The sequence below is a fragment of the Thunnus thynnus genome, chromosome 22, assembly GCF_963924715.1.
Source record: "Thunnus thynnus chromosome 22, fThuThy2.1, whole genome shotgun sequence".
NCBI lineage: Eukaryota > Metazoa > Chordata > Actinopteri > Scombriformes > Scombridae > Thunnus > Thunnus thynnus.
The window spans coordinates 10864877-10889003 of NC_089538.1; the positions used below are offsets into that span (position 1 = coordinate 10864877).

Here is a 24127-nt window from a genome sequence, read left to right on the forward strand (position 1 = left end):
CCCCTAAAAGCACTCTTGCTGTGAAAAAAAATAGTGCCTTAGAGCAGAACTGTCTCCACTATCAGCTGAAATTATACACACCCTGACAGTGAAATGACTACCAGCTGGTGAAGGAAAAAAAAAAAAAAAACATTTAATTTCATGACAGCTCATTTTAATTATTTCCCCCCCACCACCTCCAACCCCTGTGTGAATTGCTTAAGACCACATTAGGCTACAGCATTGCATTAAAGTCTGAACTTACACTTCCTCCACGTTTTTCCCATTATATTCAGGAAGCTGAATTTTCCCATTACAGTGAGTTAGTCACAGCCACTTTCAGTTAGCGCAGCTGCCATACGTAGAAGAGTTTTATCATCAGAATGTATTATGTAAGATTGACTGCAGGGTAGTGTGCAAGGAAAAAAAAAAAAAAACTCTCGCTATCAGCTCCTGCGTCTAAAACGGAAGAATCCTGTGCAGAGGTGGTCACGGGGCTAGAACCATTCAAATGGGCCAAGAGTGCTGATGCGTCCTATTTACCTTGTGGTAATGGATTTGTTTGTGGCCCGGACCCCCCTCCTGTCTCGAAGGAATATTGGGGGCTTAGCTCCATTCACTTTCTGCTGCCCTGGCCATTTATTTTGATTAGGGAATGAAGTCCTCCACAGAGCCATACCCAGAATAATTGACACTGTGTCCTCAGAGGTCACAACAAAATATACCCTTAGTACTTATCCCCTTGGTGAAGTGGCAGTGTATGAAAAGATTGCAGCTGAGCACTGAACTGAAGGTGTATTATTGCTTTAGGTTGCAACAAAAACCTTTCTTTTTTTTTTTTTTTTCTTTTTTTTGGGGTTGACAGGATAATTGATGTGTGTTGTAAACTTCCATTTGGCTTCGACCAGCCTGTATATTGTTTATTTTTCTTTTCTTGTCAGTCAGGTCTAAAAGGTTCAATGTGATGGTGGTGGTTTGATTTTCAGTCATACAGTATTAAGAAATTACTTAGAAACATTGAATTTATGATGAATTCATTGAATTGAATACATTTACAGGTAGAATAACAACATTTTTTCATTGATCAATTTAATCATTCATTCACTGAGGTATGTACACATTCTCAACTGCAAACCCCCCAATTTCATCTCCATATCTACGTACAAACTTCTTATTTTTGTTTTAAAATTAAATGTCAAAAACCTTCTCTTCCCCCCTCACGTCCACATTCAGATATTAGCTCCTAAAGTGCCCTGATGCATGTCCACTCCCAGATGAAGCCAACTAGGAATGAGGAGTGCAGAGGCAGAGAGAGAGAGAGAGAGAAGGGGAAGCAGATGGCTGGCCTACAGAGGTTCTGATCGCAGGGATATTGGCAAGATGCTGAGCTGGAGAAATTAACCTTCAGAGGGTTTTTACACTGCGGCAACTGTTGGCTCATGCTGGATTCCTCTTTACCCCTCTCTCGCTATCTCTGTCGTTCCTCCAGTCATCCTTTTCACTGAAGTAGTTTCTACCCTATCCCTCTCCATTTTCAGCAATTATCGTCTCCCTATCCCCCCCCCCACTCATCTTGTTTTACTCGCTCACTCACTTGGAGTAAACCTCTTTCTTAGCCCATTTTCACAGAGCTAACTTGTAGTAATGGTGACTTCAAAGACAAACATGTATACAGAAACACACTGATAACTGTGTTCTCTTTAACAGCCTCTTGTGTTTGTCTTCCTCTCCTTCCCTGTGATGTTGCAGTGGTAGTTATCTAAAGGTCAAACCATTTCTTTTGCTTTTGATGTAGCTTAAATGCGATGTGCAGACAAAGTCAATGTAGCGTTGGCAGCAGTGTCAGCTCTTATCTGGGTTCGTCATCGCTGAACTGGGAGCCCGCTGGATTGAGGATCCCCATATGGATCATCATCATCGGCCCGCTGCAGGGCATGGTGCCTGTCTTTCTACCGCACCACAGCCTTCACCATTCTTGCGGCAAAAGGCCCCTGGGTTCTGCTGCTCGCAGACCCATAGCTGTCCATTTCATTTGCAGCACACAGTCGCTCCACTTGTTCTGCATTGTGCCTTCAGTCCAGTCAAGCCAAGGATCCAGGAAGTGCAATGTCTGTTTACTCAGCTGCTTAGCTCTCAAGCTTAATATTAGCTTTGCTGGCAGCCAGCTGTGACAGTGAATTGGTGACAAGACTGTGAGCTCTGCACCTAGCAAATATATGAAATCACAACTAAGGTTTAGCACTTGACATTGTAAGCTTTAAACTGCCACAATGCAGTATATGTTAAAGATGAATCTACACTGGCCTCAGTTTACCCAGTAATTAAGCCAGTAATTTGTTTTATTGCACTGCACCCGAAAATGTATTTGCGCTGTTATTATCTAACAAATTCAAGATATTACATCAAAGGATTTTCAGTAAAACTATTTGTTGGGTGTGCAAGTTAGTGTGATACTGAATCGTATAGAGGCAATGAATAAGATATTGCAGTGCAACAATTCAGGTATGCAGAAGAGTAGGGGTGGCAGACAACAAATTAAAAGATTCTAAAAAACGATAGATTTTTGGATGTGATCAATAAAACCGTTGACAGAAATTATTTTTTTCACTGTACAAGAGTACAATGCACAACTCAGATGGTGAACAACACACTCACTAGAATTATCTAGTAGTTCATCCTCAATGAAGGTGTTTGGTCATATTTTAGATTTAATAACTTAAAACTGACATTAAGTCAGTGGTAGCGATTTCTAACTTACAGGCAGAATAATGCTGCTTTCAAGTTATTACATTTAACTTTTTTGAATATAAAAAAAAAGCTTTTTTCTTGACAGTGATCCTCATCAAGACCGATTGGCTTACTGCATGTTGTTATGCACATTGAGTTGCAATATTTCATATTGTATTTCAGGCGAGTGAACATAATTGAATGGTTTCACACATGGTGCACTGGAGTAACAACCTGAAAATAGTGCACCATTTTCTATTTATTGGATGGAGAATCGATTCAGAATCAAATCCTTAGATTCCCAAAGATCTCCACCCCTACAGAAGAAGTTTTTGTGTGAAGAAAAGGAGCCATGACTTGGACTTGTTTGACTACAACAGACATCTTAAACATCTCTTAAATCAATCAATTACACTCCTTGAAAAAAATAGTTTGCCACTAACATGCACCTGCAGCATTAATTGCATGAAAAAGAAATAAGATTATAAATAATAATAATTTAAAAAGCTGCATTTAAATATTTAGCTATTCATGGCAATGTTAATATAAGGATGGATGGATACAGCATCTAACTACCAACAGTATCTTATCAGTCAGAAATTAGAGTGAAAATTAGTTATAACCCGATTTGGTGAAGTGGTAACAGGTAATACCAACACAGGAATGGAGCATCAAGAACACAGTGGTTGGTGGATGCTCTGAGTCAGACTTCTTGATCAAAGTAACATGCCAATATAATTATATTCGTTGAATGCGCATTTATGTTATTATTTTTGCTTCAGTAAAATTGGCTACAGAAGGTATTTTTCATTCAAAATTGATAGAATAAAAAGAAATGTCTCACTCCTGAATTGACAACAGAGCCATGCTGCTCCCTAGCCTTCATTTGGACATGTTCCATCAAATTTAGGATGTGGAAAATAAAGCACTAGGGGAGTGAGGCAAGCTGTCGTTGTTTAAGGGGGGAAAAAGGGATAAATGAGAAATGACTGGTGTGCAGTGTTGTGATTGGCTGCTTGGTTTCATAATTCTGCAAAACTGCTGAGAGACAAAGACGGAACATCTGCTCGACTCATCTGAAGCGCAGTCTCCAGTGAAAAATAAAAGATGATGACAGTACTTACTTAGTTAGGCCTTTTGTATTCCTTAAGGAACAGAGGCCATTGACAAAAGCCCTCCATTCTCTCCTGTGTTGTGCCTTTCGATCAAGTTGCCCCTCAGTCTTAATCTCCTGTTCTGTGCTTCTTATCCAGGTGGTTCTAGGTCTTCCTAGTTTCACCTGCCTTGTGGATTCCGTATTAGTGCCCATGTTGACACAAATTTATGAGATGGCAATGATGATACCAGGTAAATTTTGAGAAGCCCTTCATCAGCATCACCTTTTAAGGGACACTTTGCTTGTTCTGGCTGAGGCAATACCATTGATACAAAATCTCTGTTTCCATTACATTTCAGCACTGCTATAATCTGCTATTTTGGACAATCTAACACATTGTGAAGCTTGTCATACATCAAAACCTTTCACGGTAAAGTCAGCAATAATGTTTTTCTCAACCTCAATGCCATACCTGGCAGCATCTGTCATTTGTTACCATGTGGAATGATATATTCTTATTGGCTGCATGAATAGTTTTCTGAATCCCAAATAACTTCTCCAGGCAGACAGTTATTGACTTCCAAAGTGTTACCCAGCTGTCAAGCAGTTAAATATTTTTTGTTCTTACAGTCTTGCTGTAGGTTTTTGGCACTTTGTTTTTCAGTAGGTTTGAATTATTGTGAGACATAGAGTATTACACATTCTTATTTCTGTAACATGTAGCCAGATCATGAATCGTTCTTCTGTTGTACAGTGTAGTAACACCTGGACACTTTTTCTCCTGAATGCATGACCTAATGGGTCAATTGTGTAGATTTTGGACAGCGCAATTGAAAGCAAGAGGACATGATGTAGTAACCAGGAAATGTGCTGTTAGCTTATTTGTAAAGTATGAATAGGATAAGAATGAGGCTTACAGTTAGATCTTTGTGAAAATGCTGTTAGAACAATTTAAAAATACACTACTGGTCACAGCTACACATGTAAAGCGCAAGTGAAATGTGTGTGTGTGAGAAAAAGCTATATTAAAGTAGAAGCCTATGTGTGATATATATGTCCGTGAATAGTTACCAATGACAGAAGTGCAACTTTGGCTCTCCATCTGTATGTGCTGCATTATGTAAGTTTTATTCGGCAAGCTAAAACAACCCCCACCACACATACCACAGTCTAGTCGAACTGAAGATACATATCCTACTTTAAACTATTACACATCTAGCCAATACTTTGAATCATGTTGAACCCATAATTTAGCTAATTCCATTAACTATAATTTAATGTTAGCCATTTATTGTGACATAACTTGAGGTTTTACTGGTCTTATACTTGTGTTATTAAGTTAAAAAACCCATAAACAATCAATCAAATCAAAGGAGAAAAAAATGCAGTGTTTAAATAGTGCAATGGTATTGAGTGTAATGTAATTGTGGCTTTATTTCTGAGTTACAGTACCACATCACTTTGTCACTAGGGTGAAAAAAAAAAAAAATCTGCGTTAAAAACAAGGCAGCTTTGAAAACATTGCACTCCATCTGTCAGAGGTTCTCCTGATGATTCATTGTAGCTGACATCAGTGACAGGAAAACCAGAGCGATGGGAATCTATTCAAATGTGGTGAGGCTCAATTTCCCCTTTCATGAGAGAACTGTGGATAATATGTTGGACCCAGACCAGTAGGGGGTAAAATAGCTTCATCAGTCTTTTCAAGTCAAAGTGAGGTGGAGGGAAACAAGTGAAACGCCGATGCATAACACTGACATTTTTTAATAGAATTCATTTATAACAAATGGAACTTGTGTCAGCAAAGAACTGATTTTCATACAGACTTCTTTCGCCACCAATGTAACCTAAGTAAGAAAATAAAAAGCACTCCTTTCATTCAGAAAAAGAAACAGTTTACGCTTACAACTAATCAGAGGTAATTGTATGATCTTTTTAACAAGCCATTTTTTTACAATTTCATTATTTAATTTTTCAGTCTATGCATCCAGACGAGAGATAGATAGAGAGAGCAGAGAACACAACGTTTATTTCTGTTAATGACACTCCAAGCTTGAATGGCAAAGCCACAAGAACAGATGGTTGGGGGACAGATTTTTCTGAAGTCATCTGCTGGAGTAACCATGGCATCAGAATGGATGCTCTTTTTCGCCACAAACTTTTTTTTTTTTTGTCTTTTTCAAGAGTTGATACCTTTTTTGTGTTATTTACATACACACAAAGTGAACGTTTAAGGATTAAGATTTTTTTATAGATGGGTTCAAGTAATATATTATTGGGTTTAGAATCAATAGGGCAGTGCATAGTACAAAGATAGAGAAAGTGCAAATCTTCCTACCAGGCCAGCTCTGGCCATTCTGCAACGTTTCACCATGCATATGAAAAATCAATAAAAAAAAGGAGAAACTGAGATGAGAAAATTAACATGTTCAGAGACTTAAACATAATGTAACATTAGCCACCATGAGGTTAAATAATAGCACTTTTATATCTCAAAATTATGACAAAAATAACCAGTTAAGCAGTCGACAAAAATAACAGCTGCTTGATTTAACAAGGGAAAGAAAGCACCTGGAATGCACATCCACAAAGCCACCAAAGAGGGTAAGAAGAAGTTAAAGATGCTGCTCAACATAAAAACTGACACATAACTGAAGTAAACCCCCAGTTTCTAACTGTTATGTAAAAAAAATGAGGACATGACATACTGTTTAGGATTGTCAGGATAACCCAACCAATATGTTGTTGCAGTTTGTATTTTTCTATATCTGCTCTCTGTAATGACACACATGAAGTCTGTAATTCAAACCTAAGGCATGAAGAAGAAACCCCTTCGGTGACGACCTGTGCATTAGGCATTCTCTCTTGACCAAATCCATTTTAAAATCTGAATATGCTGTATTTTACCTTTGTAAAATATGACCGTAGTGACGCTAAAAAGCTCATTAACTTCACATTGGGCCTTAATACTGTACATGTCCTAATGGACTAAATGTTTAATTCTGAGACTAATATTCTGCAGTCTCATCCCTGGCTCTATGTCTGAACATTTTAAATATATGTCCTATAACTTTTGTATCTTGTTTTTTTTTTTTTTTTTGTAGAGGTCAGTGATATATAAACTGTTGAATTCTAATTCACTCAGCCACAATAAGGCCACTGAAAATGAAAAATATGAGCTTTGAAATGTTCTTATTTGCATATATAATCTCATCATGTGACAAAATGAATACTAAAGGTAAAGAAACTATGTAATTACATTTACACTAAATGTCTAGATTACTCAAAGGATACATTAATATGTTAAATGAAACATTATAAAAACAGGCATAAATATAAGGCACTCTAAATGCAAAATGAAAATAAAATGTTATTACCATTGAATGCTTTAAAGAACCACAAGAAAGTGACGTCTTTGTACCTTGCCCTATTGTGTGGAGCTGTGAGTGCGGCTGTGTGACCCTCTGCCTCTAATTACAGACTGTATGAGAGCTTGAAAATGCACCAGTGATGCTTTGACTGGCACCTGACATTCCCACTCCTACTCCTCCTTGCGGGGGAACAACAATGTCATGAGTGAATAACATATCCACATAAAACCCTATCTAAAAACACACATATTTATTGCACAAGAAAAGATGCACTGAATCAGAATACAATTTTGTCCTACTGATGTGCATTCCAGTGAAAAATCTCTTCGTTTCCCCCATAGTACACAACTCTCAATTTGGAAGCTTTCATAGACAATCCATATTTCATATACCTTTTACTTATAAATTAAGTACTTTCTCAATATATTTAGACTGTTATATGTATACTTTAATATATATTTCACATATATTTATATATCTGTACCATATATTTATATATTCATATAGCTTATCCAATTCATCAGGTTCTCTCTTATCATCATTCTAACATGGAAGAACTAAGATAATCGGTAGCAGCAACTTCATACTTTGCTCATCCCTGTTGATTCCACAAAGCCCCAAGTTTATCTTATGGGAGTAATTAAGTTACCATGTATGTGATCATGGACGAAAACAAACTGAAACAATCAAGACCAAAAAATAACTCTTGGACAAAGTTACATTTTGGTAGTGTGAATTCCGTTCTGTGCACTGAGTGCAACAATATGAGGGAAAAAAAAAATTTAATTAAAAAAAAAAAAGCAAAGAGATTCTCTGCAAAAAAGCACATACGTCAGAACAGTTCTACAGCTTAAAAAAAAAAAAAAAAATTACGTAAGTACGTTTTTATCACTTTTTTTCCAAGCGATAAATTTGTGTAAAAAAAGGAAATTCACACAGTTCAAAAAAAGCACATCAGCTGTAATAAAGTACTAAAAAACTAAATCAATAATTTTTATTTATTTCATAGATCATTTTAACTTTACCCTCTCCCAAAATTTAGATGATGAACATTGTGACAGGAAAAGGGGTATTTATTCATTATTACTTAAGTCTGTCCTGCTGTTGTGGACCAAGCATTGTCTTCTTTTTCGATGGGTTGTCTGTGTGTACTTGATTGTGAAACAGATTTTTTTTCTTTACAATGTGCATCGAGTTTTTTTTCCCCGCAATTCTGTGTGCCTCCAATGCCTCTCGTAATGGTTCATAATCACTGATGCATTTCTGACGATGTCATTATTGTTCATTTACTTTTTTGTGTTGGTTTCATTCAGTTTTATGAGCCCCAAAATGAATCCTTGAAGCAAAAGAAAAAGGTAATTCCATATGATGCTTCAACAGTCAGGATTCCCTCACTCTGTGTCAAGGCGAGGTTTTATTGGGGTTGGGAAATACTTGGTCCTCCGGGAATCATCTTTTTCATTTTTTGACAAGTCATGTCGCACATCCAACACATAATGAGTTGTTAGCAAGGAGTTAAGGAGTACTTTCTCAAGCAGGAATTTATGGCTCAGAAGAGAGGCTCACTGGGTTTTCTTTCCAAAGGGCCCTCTGCTTTTTTCTTCCAATACTGGGTCTTTTACGTTGCATAGTGATCAAAGCTTCCCAGGTACTCCAAGCCAGCTCTGTAACAGAACTGGTATTGATCCTGGAAACAAAGAAAAGAAGACTTTAGCTCGCACTGCCTCTCAGGGATCTTCACACCAATACCTCTGTATTACATTTGGTCCATTGTGCTTCTATCATAGCCTGGATTCACTTTGTAATTGCCCCTGCATAAAAGATGTAAAATGTTTGGGACACTTAAATATACAGTGAGCCTTGCAGAAAATTCCTACTTTGGGCATTTTCAAAGAGTCATAAGAAATTTGTAAGCTGCCTTTTCCAGGTTTTTCTTCCAGTGTATCCCAAATATGCAAAGTAGATTTTTTTTTTTCTGATTGACTGGAAACAAAACGGTATTTCCAACACTGGAAGATAATATAAAGAGGTGTGTGATGAAACACTGACCAATCGTTCAGAAATGATTAGATGAAATTACAGCCGAGAGCAGACAAGACTGTTCTAAATTGGTTCAGCTACTAAATGAATCATAGTCTTAAACAGAGGATTAATTTAGTTAATCTGTTTGGCTCAAGAGGATACTTGGAATGTCACCCAAGCTTTCATTAGGCAATTGGAATATACTATCAAATTACTTACACAGTAACTGATTCCATGTGTAGTTTATGGTGTCACAAAACCCAAAGTGGCTGCATTACCACCTGGACTACAGTTTGAGTAGTGTTCTTTTGCAAGTCTAGAGGAAAAGTTGAGGGGGAAAAAAAATAGAACACCTCACCTCTGTCTGCACCATAGCTGGTCTCTGTGTCCGTAACATTTTGACTGTCTGAAAGATGTCTACTACGCCCTCATATCTCATTCGTTCCAAGACGATGCTGAGGGTGATGAAAACTCCAGTTCTTCCAACACCCGCGCTGTTCAGGAGAGATCAACAGGGCAATGTTGAAGCCAGAGAAACCAGATAAATATAAAAATAGTTTCTTCGCAATCAAAACAGTGTACCACTATGCTAAGTCAGTGTTTGTGTTGATCATTTGTCGTGTAGTATCTATGGTTCTTGTGTTATTAATGGAGAAATGGTTCTTTTAATCAATATTTGCGGCTCAAGAGATATTTGCATTCACTTTCATTTTATACAAAATGGAAGTGAACTGGTTTGGTGGTTTATGCTGGTTGGACACTTACCTACAGTGGACCGAGATAGGCCCGTCTTGGCCAAACTGCTCTTTTGTTTTATGTACTTGGCCAATGAAATCGATGAAGCCCTCTCCCGATTTTGGCACTCCTTGCTCAGGCCAGTCTGTGAACTGAAACTGCCTTACTGTTCGTGACTGCCCATCCTGAGAACAGAACATGGGAAGAAAGCAGGAATGTACAGATGTAACTCTTTTAAATGTAACATCCCTTGGAAATACAGATAAATGGCAATGAAAAACTGATGAAGTGAAACCAGGAAGCCAATCTGAGTTATTCCACAGACAGCCAACACACAGCAGTTCCTTCCATGTCCATCTCCATCATGAAGACCCACGTCTCTGTGGGTTTTTCAGTTCAAGACAGCATTCTCGAAACAATCTAGGAGCACAGGCCCCCAGTTTTAAGTATCAGAGAAAATGTTTTGTTATGAAAGATGCCTGTTATTTTACCTGAATGTATTAAACATGAACACTACAAATGCTAGTTCCCTTTGATGTGTTACCCTCGACAGGGTGCTTGGAGAATCGACTTTGAGGGTGTGCATTACTTAAGTGATATTGTATCCCCTTGATAAGGAAAGCAATCCCATTGACGAGACAGTGTAACGTGCACTACAAAGCACCATTTATCTGTGTAAGCCTTTGATGGAATTAAAACCTCTGGCAGCTCAGTGCTGACGGCACCACATTTGTTTTTACACATTGATGTGTGTCATAATTTCCACAAATATATATTTATGCTTATATTACACTTAGGGCCATAGTTTGGTACAAATAAATATTTGATACGATGCCAAAATTTTGAGCTAATAACAACTGCAATGTTAATATCGGTCCCAGGGTGTTCACCACCAGCTCATTCAACACTCACTTAAACCTAAATAAAATCAAATGATTGAGAAATTACCTCATTAGATGTCAAAGATTAAAATAGTCAGTTGTATGCACAATCATTTACCTCTTTCTTTCTTAATTATTTACAGTGCTAACCCAAAGTTAGCACAGATACAATTTTATTGTCATAAGTTATAGAAAAGTGAATATGCAAGACAGGACTGCTGACAACATATCAACTATTTTATAAGTAGGAGACTGGATTGTAGGAAAACTGTTGAAAACTATTATTGTTTTGCTGGTGAATCCTTGGTGATCCATTTTGTGTCCTCCATGACCCTTTGGTAGGTCACAACCTAGACTTTTGAAAATACAGTAGACCATACTGTAAACAATACCACTGAGTTTAGAGTTCCATTCCCGCAGTGTCACATTTTGATCTCTCAACTTTGTTGTATACAACAGTGTCTGCTTACCCTGGCATCAGTCACTTTGAACTCTCTCAGGATATACTGGGGCATGTTATACTCGGCCATGGGGTCCACCACAAAGTACTGGTATCTGGCCGACCTCTCTGCTGGCCAGTACTGGTGGCATTTTTCCTGAAGGGAGGGAAAAACAAAATACCACAATGAGCCACCACATTCTCTTCATACGCTAACTTCATTGTGTTCATTCCTAGACATTTTTCATTCAATTCATACTGTATCTGCCTTTTGAAAGCTTGAAGGCTCATTTTCGATTGGTACAATGTATGGTAATTCATGTAAAATGCATTTTGTAACATGTGTTGTTGTGCTCTGTAGCCAGAAAAAAAAGTTAATGTTCCAAAACAAAATAAGAACATAAGAGTACACATACCCTGCCCATTTCTCTAAGCTTGGTGAGCATAACGACAATAGTAGAGTTGTGCTCCCAGAGCATTCTCCAGAAGTCCTCTGTGGTTTCTGCCAGTGGTCCCTGTGTAGCAATATAGGCTTTCTGTTGCCTGTGAAAATGGATAAATTGCATAATGGAAAAGGTGTGATACATTAAAACTTTCACTGTGAGTGGTTTGAAAATAAATTAATATGGATATGCACTTTCTCTGTACTTTAGCCCTTACCTGTACCCATCAATGAAACTGGCATTGATGTAGTCAGAGCCCTCAACTCCTCGAATGGGCTGAAGACACACTCGTGTGGACTCGTATGGCATTATGTTAACAAGGCGGTTCTTGAACTTGTTGCAGGGGAGATTGGCACTGATGAATCGTGATGTATGGGCTTTAGTGTTAGCTAAACGCTGCATTGGGACAGAGAGAGAGAGAGAGAGTGATATTATTGAGCATGCTACTGCTTACTAAGTAAGGAGCACTGACATTTTGGTGTTTCTTTATTTCCCTTGTGACTATCTGAGTTTGACACTAAAGGTGGATTGTACAAGATAAAGATGTAAATAATATGAGCAATCGCATGCTCTGAGAGTTCAGGAAGAATCCAAAGCATAATGAGCCGCACACACCGAGTGACGAAAGCTACTCTAATGGCTCATAGTGTGCTGTGGCCTATACTGTTTCATGTAACCATGAAGTATGGAAATGGCATCAAAGTGATTACTATCACTGCTTGCCTTTGCAGGGAAAAAAAATGGTATGATGAAAAGACGGGAAAATTGATACCCAACTGAGCCTAGAGTGGACAGAAATGCAGTGTAATCTAACCTGTTTATCATCTCTTAGTGGACTCAGCATCCAACACAGAGCAAGAAAATAGGTGCGTGACAAGCAAGGCACTTCCATGCATACAGCAACGCCACATACTGCCAAGGGCTGGTTAAGGTTGGTCGAGCCTCTCATTGTAAATGCAGAGTATGTTGCTCAAGCCCCTCTGGCAACTGTCCTGTGGTGGGGAAAACCTGTATTTGTGTTTTCATATAAACCGAGACCCCCTTTACCCAAGGAGGGAAGTTATGGGAAGGGGAAACCAGAAAGGGGGATTTTTTTCCCATGTTAAGTTACACAAGCAAGTCAGCTAGCTGGAACAGAGAGGAAACCACAGGCCCCACGCTGTCTCGCGGGCCTAATGGGAGCTGGAAAAGTGTTCGGGAGTTGTGCTGAGAATGGCCAGTAAATGACATCAGGGCCCCCATGCGACTAGGAACACAGGATGCCAAAAGAACATTACCTAGTCTGCCTGGAAATTCTTGCTACATATCAAAAGTTGTTGGGGTAAACCTTCAAGTTAGCAGGTGTGGTGTGTAATATTCATAACATTCTGTAGGAATCTAAAACTAAAAAAAAACTGCAAGTGTGAATGTAATTAATTCTTGACCCAAACAATTTTGCTCAATGCTTTTGCTGAACACATCATACCTTGAACTCCAGTTCCATGCCAGTGACATTTTCTCCACCCTCTATCTGCGTCAGTTTCTGGATGTAGGCGTATAGGTTTCTGGCGGGCACTTCGGTGGTGCCGCAGTTGACGGCCTCCTGGAGCGCGTCATGTATGAAGACATACTGGTCCTCTGTCTGCACCATGTAGTTGCGCTGGGCACGCATTAGTGTTACATGCCCATAGATGTCCACAGTCTTCTCGTGCTTGATACGTTCCAGCATGGCATCAATCACGATGAAGCAACCTGTGCGTCCCACTCCAGCACTGTAGTCATAAAGAAGATACAAAGCAAAAATGTTTTTAAATAAAATGTATATATGAATAACATGAAGGTCCCCAATCTGACATGACCTTTGCAAATCCTGGCAACAATATACTGTACCATGTGTCTGACTGTATTTGATCTCCAGTGATAGAAATTAGGGGCAGTGCAGTGGAAGGAGAGTTGCCCTTGCTAAACATGTACATGGCTTGAAGAATTCCCTTGCTCCCAGCGATGAGGTCAAAAGGTAAACTCTCTCTGCCAAGTTTGCCACTGTAGGACGGAACATTTGGCTTAGAGTGTAATTAAATCTGAAGTGGCACTGTGTGGAGAAGAGGGTTTGGCAGTCACAGCTTTCATCGGGCTAACTGCTGGCTTTGCAATCTAGTCTCTCCCCTCTGGACCCCACCTGTGCTCTCCAACCCATCACGACTAATCACTTATGCAACAGCAACATTTAACCTTTATCTCATATTTCCGAAAAGTGCCACTACAACAAATGCGGACACAAATGTGGATACACAGTCGCAATTTTGAGAGTATGATTTTTTGAGGGCTTTGTTAATGTGCCGGGCAACTTCTGAGAAGTGCAGCTGACTTCAATTAATGCCATTAGATTAGCACAGTGCACCCAAATGGCATGAGAGCTTTAGGAGAGGCACTGACAGGCACGTCTCTCCATTAAGATTCACATCGGCACATTTTTTACATGAGAGCGTAAAAAATGCACAGGAGAAAACGCACTATGACAAAGAGGGAAATGTTTTACTGTTTCTCTTTGACCCCTCCTTGCAGGCCATCTTGAGACATGCTGTATAAATATAGCTTCTTTTTGCAGACTGCTGATATTTTAAAAAATGCTCCCCCTTGGGCATTAAATGTTTTAATAGTGTGTGCCTCAGCACAGAAGATGTTTTCTGATGACAATTTATTTACAGTGGGGTGACAGGGTAGTGTTAAATCTTGTTCGTTAACTCTCCTCCCACAAAGCACAGCACTGACAAGACATGTTCTTGCACTTGGCACTCCAAAGTAAATAGGTTATTCAATCCATTAAGCTGACATGCCTATGAGGTGTGAGCCATGCTCTCGTGCCTCCTCCTTCTGATGGAGCATTTGTTTTTCATTTGCTCTGAGGAACAGGGAAAGGGTTGAGAAGGAAAACTCAAGAGGGAGTAAAGTTAGTCCCCGGGGGCCAAGTCTGGTTAATGTGCCATGCTGCACTGGAAATGCGTTGCGAATGGAATAAAGACACGTATGGGAGTCATTGGCTTTAACAAATGATCTGATGATCACTTTCAAAATGGCTGACATTGGCTGAAAGAGACTGAACTTTTTTTTTTTTTTCTTTTTTCTTTTTTTGACAAAACTCTTCAAAGCTCTGGGGCGATTACAAAATGTGCATGTGAGTGAAAAAAAGAGAATCAGGCAGCAAAGAAATGTGAAAGTGTCTCAGGGATATTTGAAGAATGAATCACTTCCAGGTCTGAGAACACCTCAGCCCTTGGGCGGGGGATGCAGAGACTAGAAGAGATTTCTCCCTTTACCCCAGCTGTTTTCAATCTGAAAACATTTTACAGTGCAGACCTGAATGTGGGAGAGTGATGACCTGAGAGAGAGTAAGTGACAGAGTGACAGCACAGAGCTACAGAGACGGAGACAGAGGAAGATGAGGAATGTGTGAGGGAGGTGAGAAGGGAGGGATGCTGCCAGTTATCTTCAAGTTGTGTAGTTCTCAAGTTAGTTTTCTAAGACTCATCTGTGGGAATATATATTAATCACAATTTTTTTCCAAAATGTAAGACCAGAAAACGCTAGGAACATGTGTAATATTCCTTTATCGACAAGTGATGGTGTGTGTGCGTGGTTGGGTGAGATGGTGCAGAAAACAGTCGGTATATTTGGCAGTTGAAGGGGAGCTGGCAGACTGACTGCACTAATGACCTGACACTGCCTTTTCAGCCAGTCAAGACCAGCTGCTTTGGACGTCGACACACAGTAAGTGTCAGACTAATATGCTTTCCAGGAGTTTAGGGAATAAGGGATGGGAGAGAAAGTGCAGTGTAAAATACAGCTGCAATGAGCCTAGAGAAGATAAAGCATGAAAAGCAGTGAGAGCAATTACATATGCATTGTTACCAAATCTCTTGCTGTCAGCTAACTTGTCACAATTTCCCTGCAGTGCCTATTGAACACAAAAACTCACCAAGATCACTAATGGAGTCAATAAGAATTTGTCATCTACATGTTTGAGTACTTTCCAAAATGTGGAAAGTAAATCAACTTGGAGGTATTGGACTTTTTTGTTCTTTCAAACTGGCTTTGCCCACTAGCTGGACTCTGTAGGTTTAGCCTTCACAAACCACTGGAGGGTGTTGACTGCTGATTTCATTATAACATTCTGACAACAGTGGGACTATTCTCCTTGCATGAAATGATGCCATGATGAAAGATGGGTGGTGTTTTGCTGCAGCCGTCTTAAGCCACCCCTTTCTCTGCCCCCTATAAGAATCACTACTATTGTTAGACCTTCTGTACAGCTTGACAGAGATGTGGAGGCCATGTTCAGTTTTTCCACCAGGGATGTATTGTGTGTTTTCATAGTGCTAAACCTCCCGGTAAGGCTGGACTTTCACGGTTTATGAAATGGTGATAGTTTGTTTAACTTTAACCAAATCTTGTATTGAAGAAAAGCATTGCTGCACCGACTACTGTGGGTTGAAATGTCTGTTGAACCTCTGACCACACACATGAACACAGCTGGTTGGGTTCAGGTGTGGTCTATTTTGCTTCTGAAAACACCCAGCTGTGGTGTAGCTTTATTCAGGGCAATGTTAATCAGGTTACAGGAATATAGTCACCACTAGCTGGCAATGCAAGCAAAATTGTTTGCTTGGGTGCAGTTACTCTTCAACTCAGAGCAGTTGCAATGGGTTCAAATTGTGACTATTTATCACAATGAAAAAAGAAAAGCACTCCTGCAGCATAATCCAAACACCTCCAAACACTCATATTTTTTGCAAAAAATATGTGCCTAAGCATCAGTAAATGCACAGCTCTGTTTTTTGCTAGCATGTTAGCTGTTTGTGTTTGTTGTCTGGACATTGCAAATAAAAAGAGTTAGCTAAGCACATTACATTTCATACTATGTGCCAGTGATATACTGCACTACAGGAAAATTAAACAAAAAACTAGAGGATGCAAACCATTAAAATCATTCTAATAGTATTTATAGAGAATGTAGGGGTGAAAATACATCAAATTGGATTTGAACGAACATTATATACTGCATCATTGTTGTTTTTTTTTTTGTTTTTTTGGAAAGAAGAACAACCACCAAACCAAAATAAGGGAAAGGGGCAAAAAAAAGGAATGACTTGGGTTGTAAGTTGACTCCTCTTGTAAACCGTGGGTTGTTCTATCAAAAGTTTCCGAGCGACTGAGAAAGGCCAGTGATCTTCATGACATTCAATCATGTCCTTTTGACCTCTTCTATGACCTCACAATGCCTGGGTAGATCTTGTAGCTAGAAGAGAAAAACAGTCCCTGACCTGTAGGTTAGTGAAAACAGCAGGAACTACGAAAGCAGGAAACATGCTATAATGTCCCTGGGAGGCAGACAACACGTACTGTGATCTCACCTTGTGACAAGTGTTAGCTCTGCAGTAGAGACACATGAATGCAGTTTGATCCTTGAATACTCCTGTGGGGGAACCATTAGCGGTCCACCAAACCCATAATTATAATGTTCTATTAGCATGTGCAACACAAAATACTGTCTGGCATTTGACTGATACATTCCTACTTCTGTGAAAATTCCTTGGCCCTAGTCTTGATTCAACAAAGGCTTACTGGCACTGCGTGAGAGTCTGGCTTACAAAGGAAATTGTGTCATTGATGCAAAAAGAAAATTGCAAATTTTTTTGACAATTTAGGGCAATTTGAACTAATTTGTACTGTTACAAATGACAGTACAACCCATAACTCGATGCCTTTGTGAATGAAATACATTTCTTGACAAAAACTGATCTGATAGTGTAACATGAGATGAACATTATACACTTATATGAAGTCTAAAATGTAGAAATAGCTCACCACTAATTTTTCTTACATTTGCGTCATGGAAATGCAGTCAAATGCATGGTAAAATGAATTGTATTGGAACTCCAGTGAAGGGTGACACACACAAGTAATTCAGGGCAATTCGGTAATAGGTTGAGTCAGTTGTTATTTTTCTGAATGTACAGAATTATCCTGATCTGATTCTGGGCATTTTACAGTTTCTAAATCTCTGTCTTGTGTTGTCTATATGGAAAATCCATGTAAATCAGGAGATAATGACAACTATGATAAATAAACATCTTTTTCATTTGTGATTTGTAGAGAATGGAAACACTGACAATAAGTTTTAAATTTCACCCCATAAGCTACTGCTCATTCTCTTATACAAACAAATTCAAAGCCCTTGATTGCTTAGCTTTATGTTTTATGGTATTTACATAACGCCCTTCAGCACGTTCATACATGCTAAGCTGCAATGTTTGGTGCACCAACTAATTAATCAACCACTCAAGAGACTGCAACATGCTGTTGATTATGGGCAAGAAAAGTCTTTTTTCTTTTAGCTTTAATTTAGTGTGTGCATAAAAAAAAACCAGCTTCAGCAAAACAGAAATTGAGAATATTTAGATAAGACATGATTTCTGTAAAATTTAATTTATCTACAGCTTATCTTTAAATAACCACAAAGCACTCCTGACATTATTTTTGCCAGTATATAAATATGAAAAAAAATGGATCTCTTAAAAAGTGTGGTCAAACATGAAGTGAGGAAGTGCCTATTTAAGGATTTGGAGTTTGGAAATGACTATCTGATAGGGAGCCAGAGGAATTAAAACCTCCCATCTGCAGAGTGACATTAATTCCTGCATTCTGCTTCATTGTAAAAAGTCAGGATTTTCAATTTGAAGCGACTCGGCAACTAGCTCTAATTAACTTCAGCATGTGGTAATTCTAATTCTTCAGTAATCCCCTTTCCTTTTTAGTCACTTTCTGACACAAGTTTGTATCTATTACACTCACTACCACTGTCTCTTCATTTTAACTGTCTTTTCCTTCAGTCACTTGCTTTCTCTGTGCACAGCCTCTGATGACTTCCTGTGTTAAGATGAGCCAGAAGTCTGTTATATCTTTGTGCCTCTCTGTTGGGAGTCTGGCTGCTTATGTAGCTGAGGGAAGCGAAGTTGGCGTGAAAGTTATTTGTTTCAGATGCAATAACCCAAGGGATAAGCTGAGGACTTGTGGGCTGCTGATGTGCGACATGTTAGTGGTGTAGCAAGGAAGACGACAGGTCTGCGCGTGTTTGCGTGTCAGTGTGTGGGAGGAGATGTTTAAGTTTGCTGAGGGCAATGACACTAGTACTCTTTGTGCTGTGATGTTGAAAACACCTTCAGATTTAAAGTGCCTTCTGTGAAAGCTAGTGGGCTGATTTGTTTGGGCTTACAGTGGGCCATGGTTTACTTTCCAACAAATATTCTTTAGCCCACGTTTTTCCTCTGGTTCATGTCTGATTCCCTTCTTAAAAATCTCTATTAGCATTATATAAATGACTCAGATATAAACCTCTAAATAACCATGAATATATTGTTTTTTTGTCATATGTATTCATATATTCATTTACAGCAAATGGAGGAAAAAATCAATTTCATGCTTCAGGTTGTTTTTGGTGTCTTCACCTCTGCAGAGTGAAACCATGTTGTCTCTTACCTGCAGTGTACCACCATGGGCCCCGCATCTGGAGGATTGCAAGCTTTGACTCGTCTCAGGAAGGCCAGGAACGGCGTGGGGTGTTCTGGTACCCCGTGGTCTGGCCAGGCTGTGAACTGGAACTGCCTCACCTCTCTCTTCTCACTGGAGCCATTCTGAATATGGAGAAGGAGAAAGGTCAGTTACCACCATGTCTCATCTCAAATACTTGACAGCTGTAGTGGGGTCTACGTAGCTACTGTAAAAAATAACAGTATCCAAAGGGCCCTTACTTTAAAAAGTGCAAATGTCCTGACACAGTACGTGGCCAACTCTACTGTGTCTAGCAGTGTCACTTGGATGAGACCGTAGGTTTCCGTCCCTCTTGTAGGCCAGTATTGGTCACATTTCACCTGTAATGGAGAGAAATACCGCATTAGACAAGGATATTTTATATTAGACATCAGATAGTTAGATTCAAGATTCAAGAGACTTTATTGCTATTTCCACAGGCACAGGATACATGCACATTTGAATTATTTTGTGGTTCACTCAGTCACAATACAATGAATTAAATTTAGATTAAATTAAAAAAAAAAATTAAAAAGAATAGCAAGAAGTGCCGGAGCAGCAGCTGGAAGGAGGTACTGTAAGTACAGTATTTGGTGCATTGGTGCAGTAATTTTCTCTAATATTTAAAGCCTTTATCCATTTGAGTTGTGTTTAAGGAGTATAATATGCTGCTTCACAATCAGACAGTTATACAGAAAATCGACACAGTTAAGTAATGTTGAAATAAATGCATCCAATTCCCTCATTCCTGCTGACTAGGTTTGATTTCATAATCAATGAAATGGCCCGAGATATTTGTATAGAGCCGGCAGTGCTATTAATTGTCCTGACATGCTCTGTAATTACAAAGGTAACCACAGTTTCCAATCATATTAGAGGCTCGGCTTTATTGCTGTTAGAGTGTATAGCTTTGTTTCCCAGTGAACGGCCAATAAAACACTGTTCCATTATAGCGTTACTGCTTAGCTGAAGGGAGGCACTGTTGGTGTTGAAGAGGAAATAACTGGGTTCCTAAGCAATTGCTTTTCTTGATGTTATCCTTGAGAACTGAAGTGGTTTTAGCTATAAGTTCAACAAAATCGAAATGTCCACATGCTCGTCAACACATCTGTTGAATTGTATGACAATTGGACATTAGTCTGGAATACCCCAATATCTACCAAGTGTACTATCCACTAATTTAATTTTCTAAGCAGCTGTTTTAACACTGACACCAACAGCAATGATTGTAACTCCAGGAGTAGTGCATTGATTCATATTAGCATTTACTTGCAAATACTCTAGCTTTAGATACGCAAAACACACAAAGACAGCTTGAGTGCTTCCCTGCGAATGAAATGACTGATTAATATGAAAGACAGGAGCTGTTAGCAGCAACAAAAGCACATTATGCACTACAAATGTCAAACAGCATAATGGTATGGGAGGATCAGGGTGGGGGATGTCTCATAGGAAGCTTTTAAGAAGTGCACCTAATATCACATAGCAGCTGTAGTATAGAGAGAAATAGACACATGACAGCACAGACCAAGTTTATTTGGAGACATTTGTATTTTAGAGAGCTTTCAATGTTGAAAAACAGCCAAAGCAGTGCTTTGCAGAATGTGAGGATGCTGAGTGAAAACTGCTCTCTGAATTGAGTCAGCACCCCTGTTAACATTGTGCCAGGCTCTTAGAAAAGGCATACAAGTGTGAAGGTCAGTAGCTTATGAAGCCAAAGCAAGCTTTCATGTGCTCAGTCAAACACCGCAAGATGTGCAAGAGAGGGAGAGGAAGTGCCTTTTGACCATGTCAACCTTAAAGGACTAGCAATTGCAAACAGGCCAAATGTAGCTTTTCAGTCTTTGAGTCTTTTATCTCTAATTGTAATCCAGTGCCTTCAGCAGTGCTAGGCTAATGAAGGCAGCCAGGCCACTAATCAGTCATGACTAAACAACAACAGAATGTGTTGTTGTAAAGAGAGGATTGAGGATATCAGCGCACGGCAGAATGTGACCTAGCTTCTACCGTACAGAAAATATGAAGGCATCAAGGGAGTGGCAGAGTACAACATACTGTACTAATTAAACCCAGTCAGTGGAAAAAAGAGGAGATAAGGAGGGTATCAAACAGATTGTGTCAAAAAGAGTCTGAAATATCTATGCTGCAAATATTTGATGTCGTATGAAGAACTAAATTATATCTTTGACTTTACAATGAAGAGCTATACTTGATGTGAAAATAACTTGGATTTGCTTGCTTGAACTGTTCAACCAGCCTGTGTGTCTTTGTGAGTTGCGGCTAGTATACAATCCAAAGCTCATATAAAGCAAATGTACCACCATACTACATTTAATTCCAATACAGTTTTTTTTAAAAGGCATGGTTATATCTGTATTTTTGTCTCTTACCCTGGATCTTTCCTCCAGTTTTGTCATCATGACAACGATGGCACTCCTCTGCTCCCAGATCATCCTCCAGAATTCACCGAATGTCTCTGGCAGAGACCCCTGGGTGGCAATGTAGGCATTCTGCTTCCTGTAGCCGTCAATGTAATTTGCATTGATATAGTCACTCCCAGGGATACCTAAAAAAGAAACAAGGTGTGAAATGAGCTGTCGAGCTGAGTGGGTATTCAAAAAAAAAAAATGTGTAGGAATTGCTTTAAAACAGGCTAAGTTAGTGCTGAGAACAGGAAACTTTAAAAAGTCAAAATTAGGCGTGAAGAGCAAGATCTCAAATAAAACATTTTACGTTGTACAGAAGACATTCAGTTTTACAAAAAAAATAGCTTGTTGCTATAAAATGAAGTCAGTTATGTCAACATTTTCAGTGTGTGTTTATTTAAAAAATGGACTAAAGCAGTTGCAGCTAGGACCAGTGTTGCAGTCCATAAGGATTGCTATTTGCTATCAACAACACATTTAAATCCACAGTTTTTGTGTCTCTTTTCCATATCTGCAACTGACTTACAGATAAAGCCTGGTCTGTAAAAGTCTATCACCTCACATAGAGAAAAACAAACCAACAAAAACCTAGCAAAACAATTTTCCCCCTCCCCTCGTCTCTCCTCCTTCCCTTTGCTTATATTAAATGAAAGGCACAGCAGCCTTTTCGAATCCAGGGGAAAGAGACAGAGCTGACAGCTAGTCAATGCTTTAGGACTGGCAGTTTAGGGGCTCCGTGCACACATGGTCGACCAAGATAAGTCTCATCTGCATGGACGCCACGTCTCAGAGAATCCCCTCACTCCAGCTGCCTCCTCTCCTCCTCTCCCCCAGACTCCCTTTTTACTCCCAGGTAACTTATTCAACAGAAAAAAAAAGAAAAGAAAATGGAATATGAACACATTCAAAAACCCACCCACATATTTTTTTGTTTCAACTTTCCCCCGCTCTCTCTTTTTGCCGTTGAAGTTGTTCACACAGCCAAGCGGCTGTACATTTCCGTGATGGACAAGGGATAAATATAATTAAGCCTAGTGCATTTTAAAATTGAAAAGAAAAAGCAAAAAGAAACATTACTGTGGTTTAATGAGAACGAGACAAGTTGTTTAATGCACATTTGCAAATGGATTTTGCCTTTATGCTTTCTGTCACTCAGGATTTGTATGAATTCCACAATTTTCTCTGTCAATATGGTTATTGGAAATAAACACTGCAGACATTCTGTACTCGGTCCTCCACATAAAACAGTAACAGAATCTCAGGAAATTAAGTAAGCTTTTAGGGTGTTAAATTGTAATGATAATGATGATTAATAGTAGTTGCAGTAGCAATAGTAGTACTACTACTAGTATTAGTGTATTCATTTTAAGACACTGTATTTGCAAGAAGATATCAGATTTCGACCTTGTCATTCTGACAGATTCATAAAGTTGTCAGATTAGATTATGTTTAGATTTTCCTACTATCTCTTCATACACTAAATATAGAACAATGGAAATGTGAGTGACCAGTTTTTTTGTTATTTTATATAACTTTAGTGTTCCAAAAATAACATACTGTTGATGGAATCTGGATGAATGGTGATAACAGAAACTAATACATACAGTACAAATTGAAAGTGGAAGATGATTTTGCCAACTGAAGGATAGAGAAAATTTTAGGGATTAACTTTAGATACCAGTTTAATCCTGCTAAGTGCGTGCTTTGTATGGTCAGGCAACTTGGCGAGAGGTGCTTTGTCAGTTGTCAAAAGTAGAGCACACTCAGTGATGTCACGACAATTTAAGTCCACAAATGTACTCAAGCATCAGAGCGCCTGTGCTCCAAAGATTCTGCTGATCCATCCCCACATCAATAAATTCTGCAAGAAGCCGTCTTCAAATTCTGATGTCAAATCCCAAATCCCTTTTTATTCAAAGAACTCAATCAAAGTAAACAATAGATGCATTGCTTGCCAAAAGGCTTTGTTTAAGCTTTAGAAGGAAAAGAGGAAGTCCCTCATGTCCCCTTGGCTGAGAACTACTCACTTGCTATAGCACAAAGGCTCCAATGTGGTTGTGCAGATGTGTTTATACGCCTGGCTAATGGAGTTCATCAACACTCAAGCTGTGTGTTGTTTCTGAGAGACTGCAAAAAGGACTCAAAGTCTTTATCTGTCTGTTTTTGTTAACATTATCCATTTACTACTTTATTTTCCTTTGCCCTCCATGGGAGATGCTCAATAAAAATGGTTAATTAATAGCGTGTGTGTATGTGCAATTGTGTTTAATCCAATAAACTGGTGAAGGAGCCAGCACTGAACTAGCCATTTCAAAATGGGCTTTCAGTTCTCAGAAGCTGAACTGTACAGTGCAACACTTCTTTAATGTGTCAGCTCAATTCTTACTGGACTGGTTCATGGTAGGTTCACGATAGGCTCAAGTGAAATTGTGAAAATATCCA

General features: G+C 39.0%; 1 protein-coding gene across 14 annotated transcripts in view; it reads right to left on the reverse strand.

The window, feature by feature from the left end:
- Positions 1-5550: 5550 nt before the first annotated feature.
- Positions 5551-24127, reverse strand: part of LOC137174637 (receptor-type tyrosine-protein phosphatase delta-like) — a 369722-nt gene continuing 351145 nt past the window's right edge. For all 14 annotated transcript variants that reach the window (XM_067580052.1, XM_067580050.1, XM_067580055.1 and 11 more), the window contains 10 exons: positions 21650-21825; positions 19481-19600; positions 19209-19363; positions 13159-13444; positions 11911-12089; positions 11667-11793; positions 11282-11407; positions 9961-10115; positions 9554-9689; positions 5551-8860 (listed from right to left, as the gene is read on the reverse strand). In XM_067580052.1, coding sequence (XP_067436153.1) covers positions 8792-8860; positions 9554-9689; positions 9961-10115; positions 11282-11407; positions 11667-11793; positions 11911-12089; positions 13159-13444; positions 19209-19363; positions 19481-19600; positions 21650-21825 — 1529 coding nt within the window. In that variant the 3' untranslated portion in view covers positions 5551-8791. The remainder of the gene's footprint in view (positions 8861-9553; positions 9690-9960; positions 10116-11281; positions 11408-11666; positions 11794-11910; positions 12090-13158; positions 13445-19208; positions 19364-19480; positions 19601-21649; positions 21826-24127) is intronic.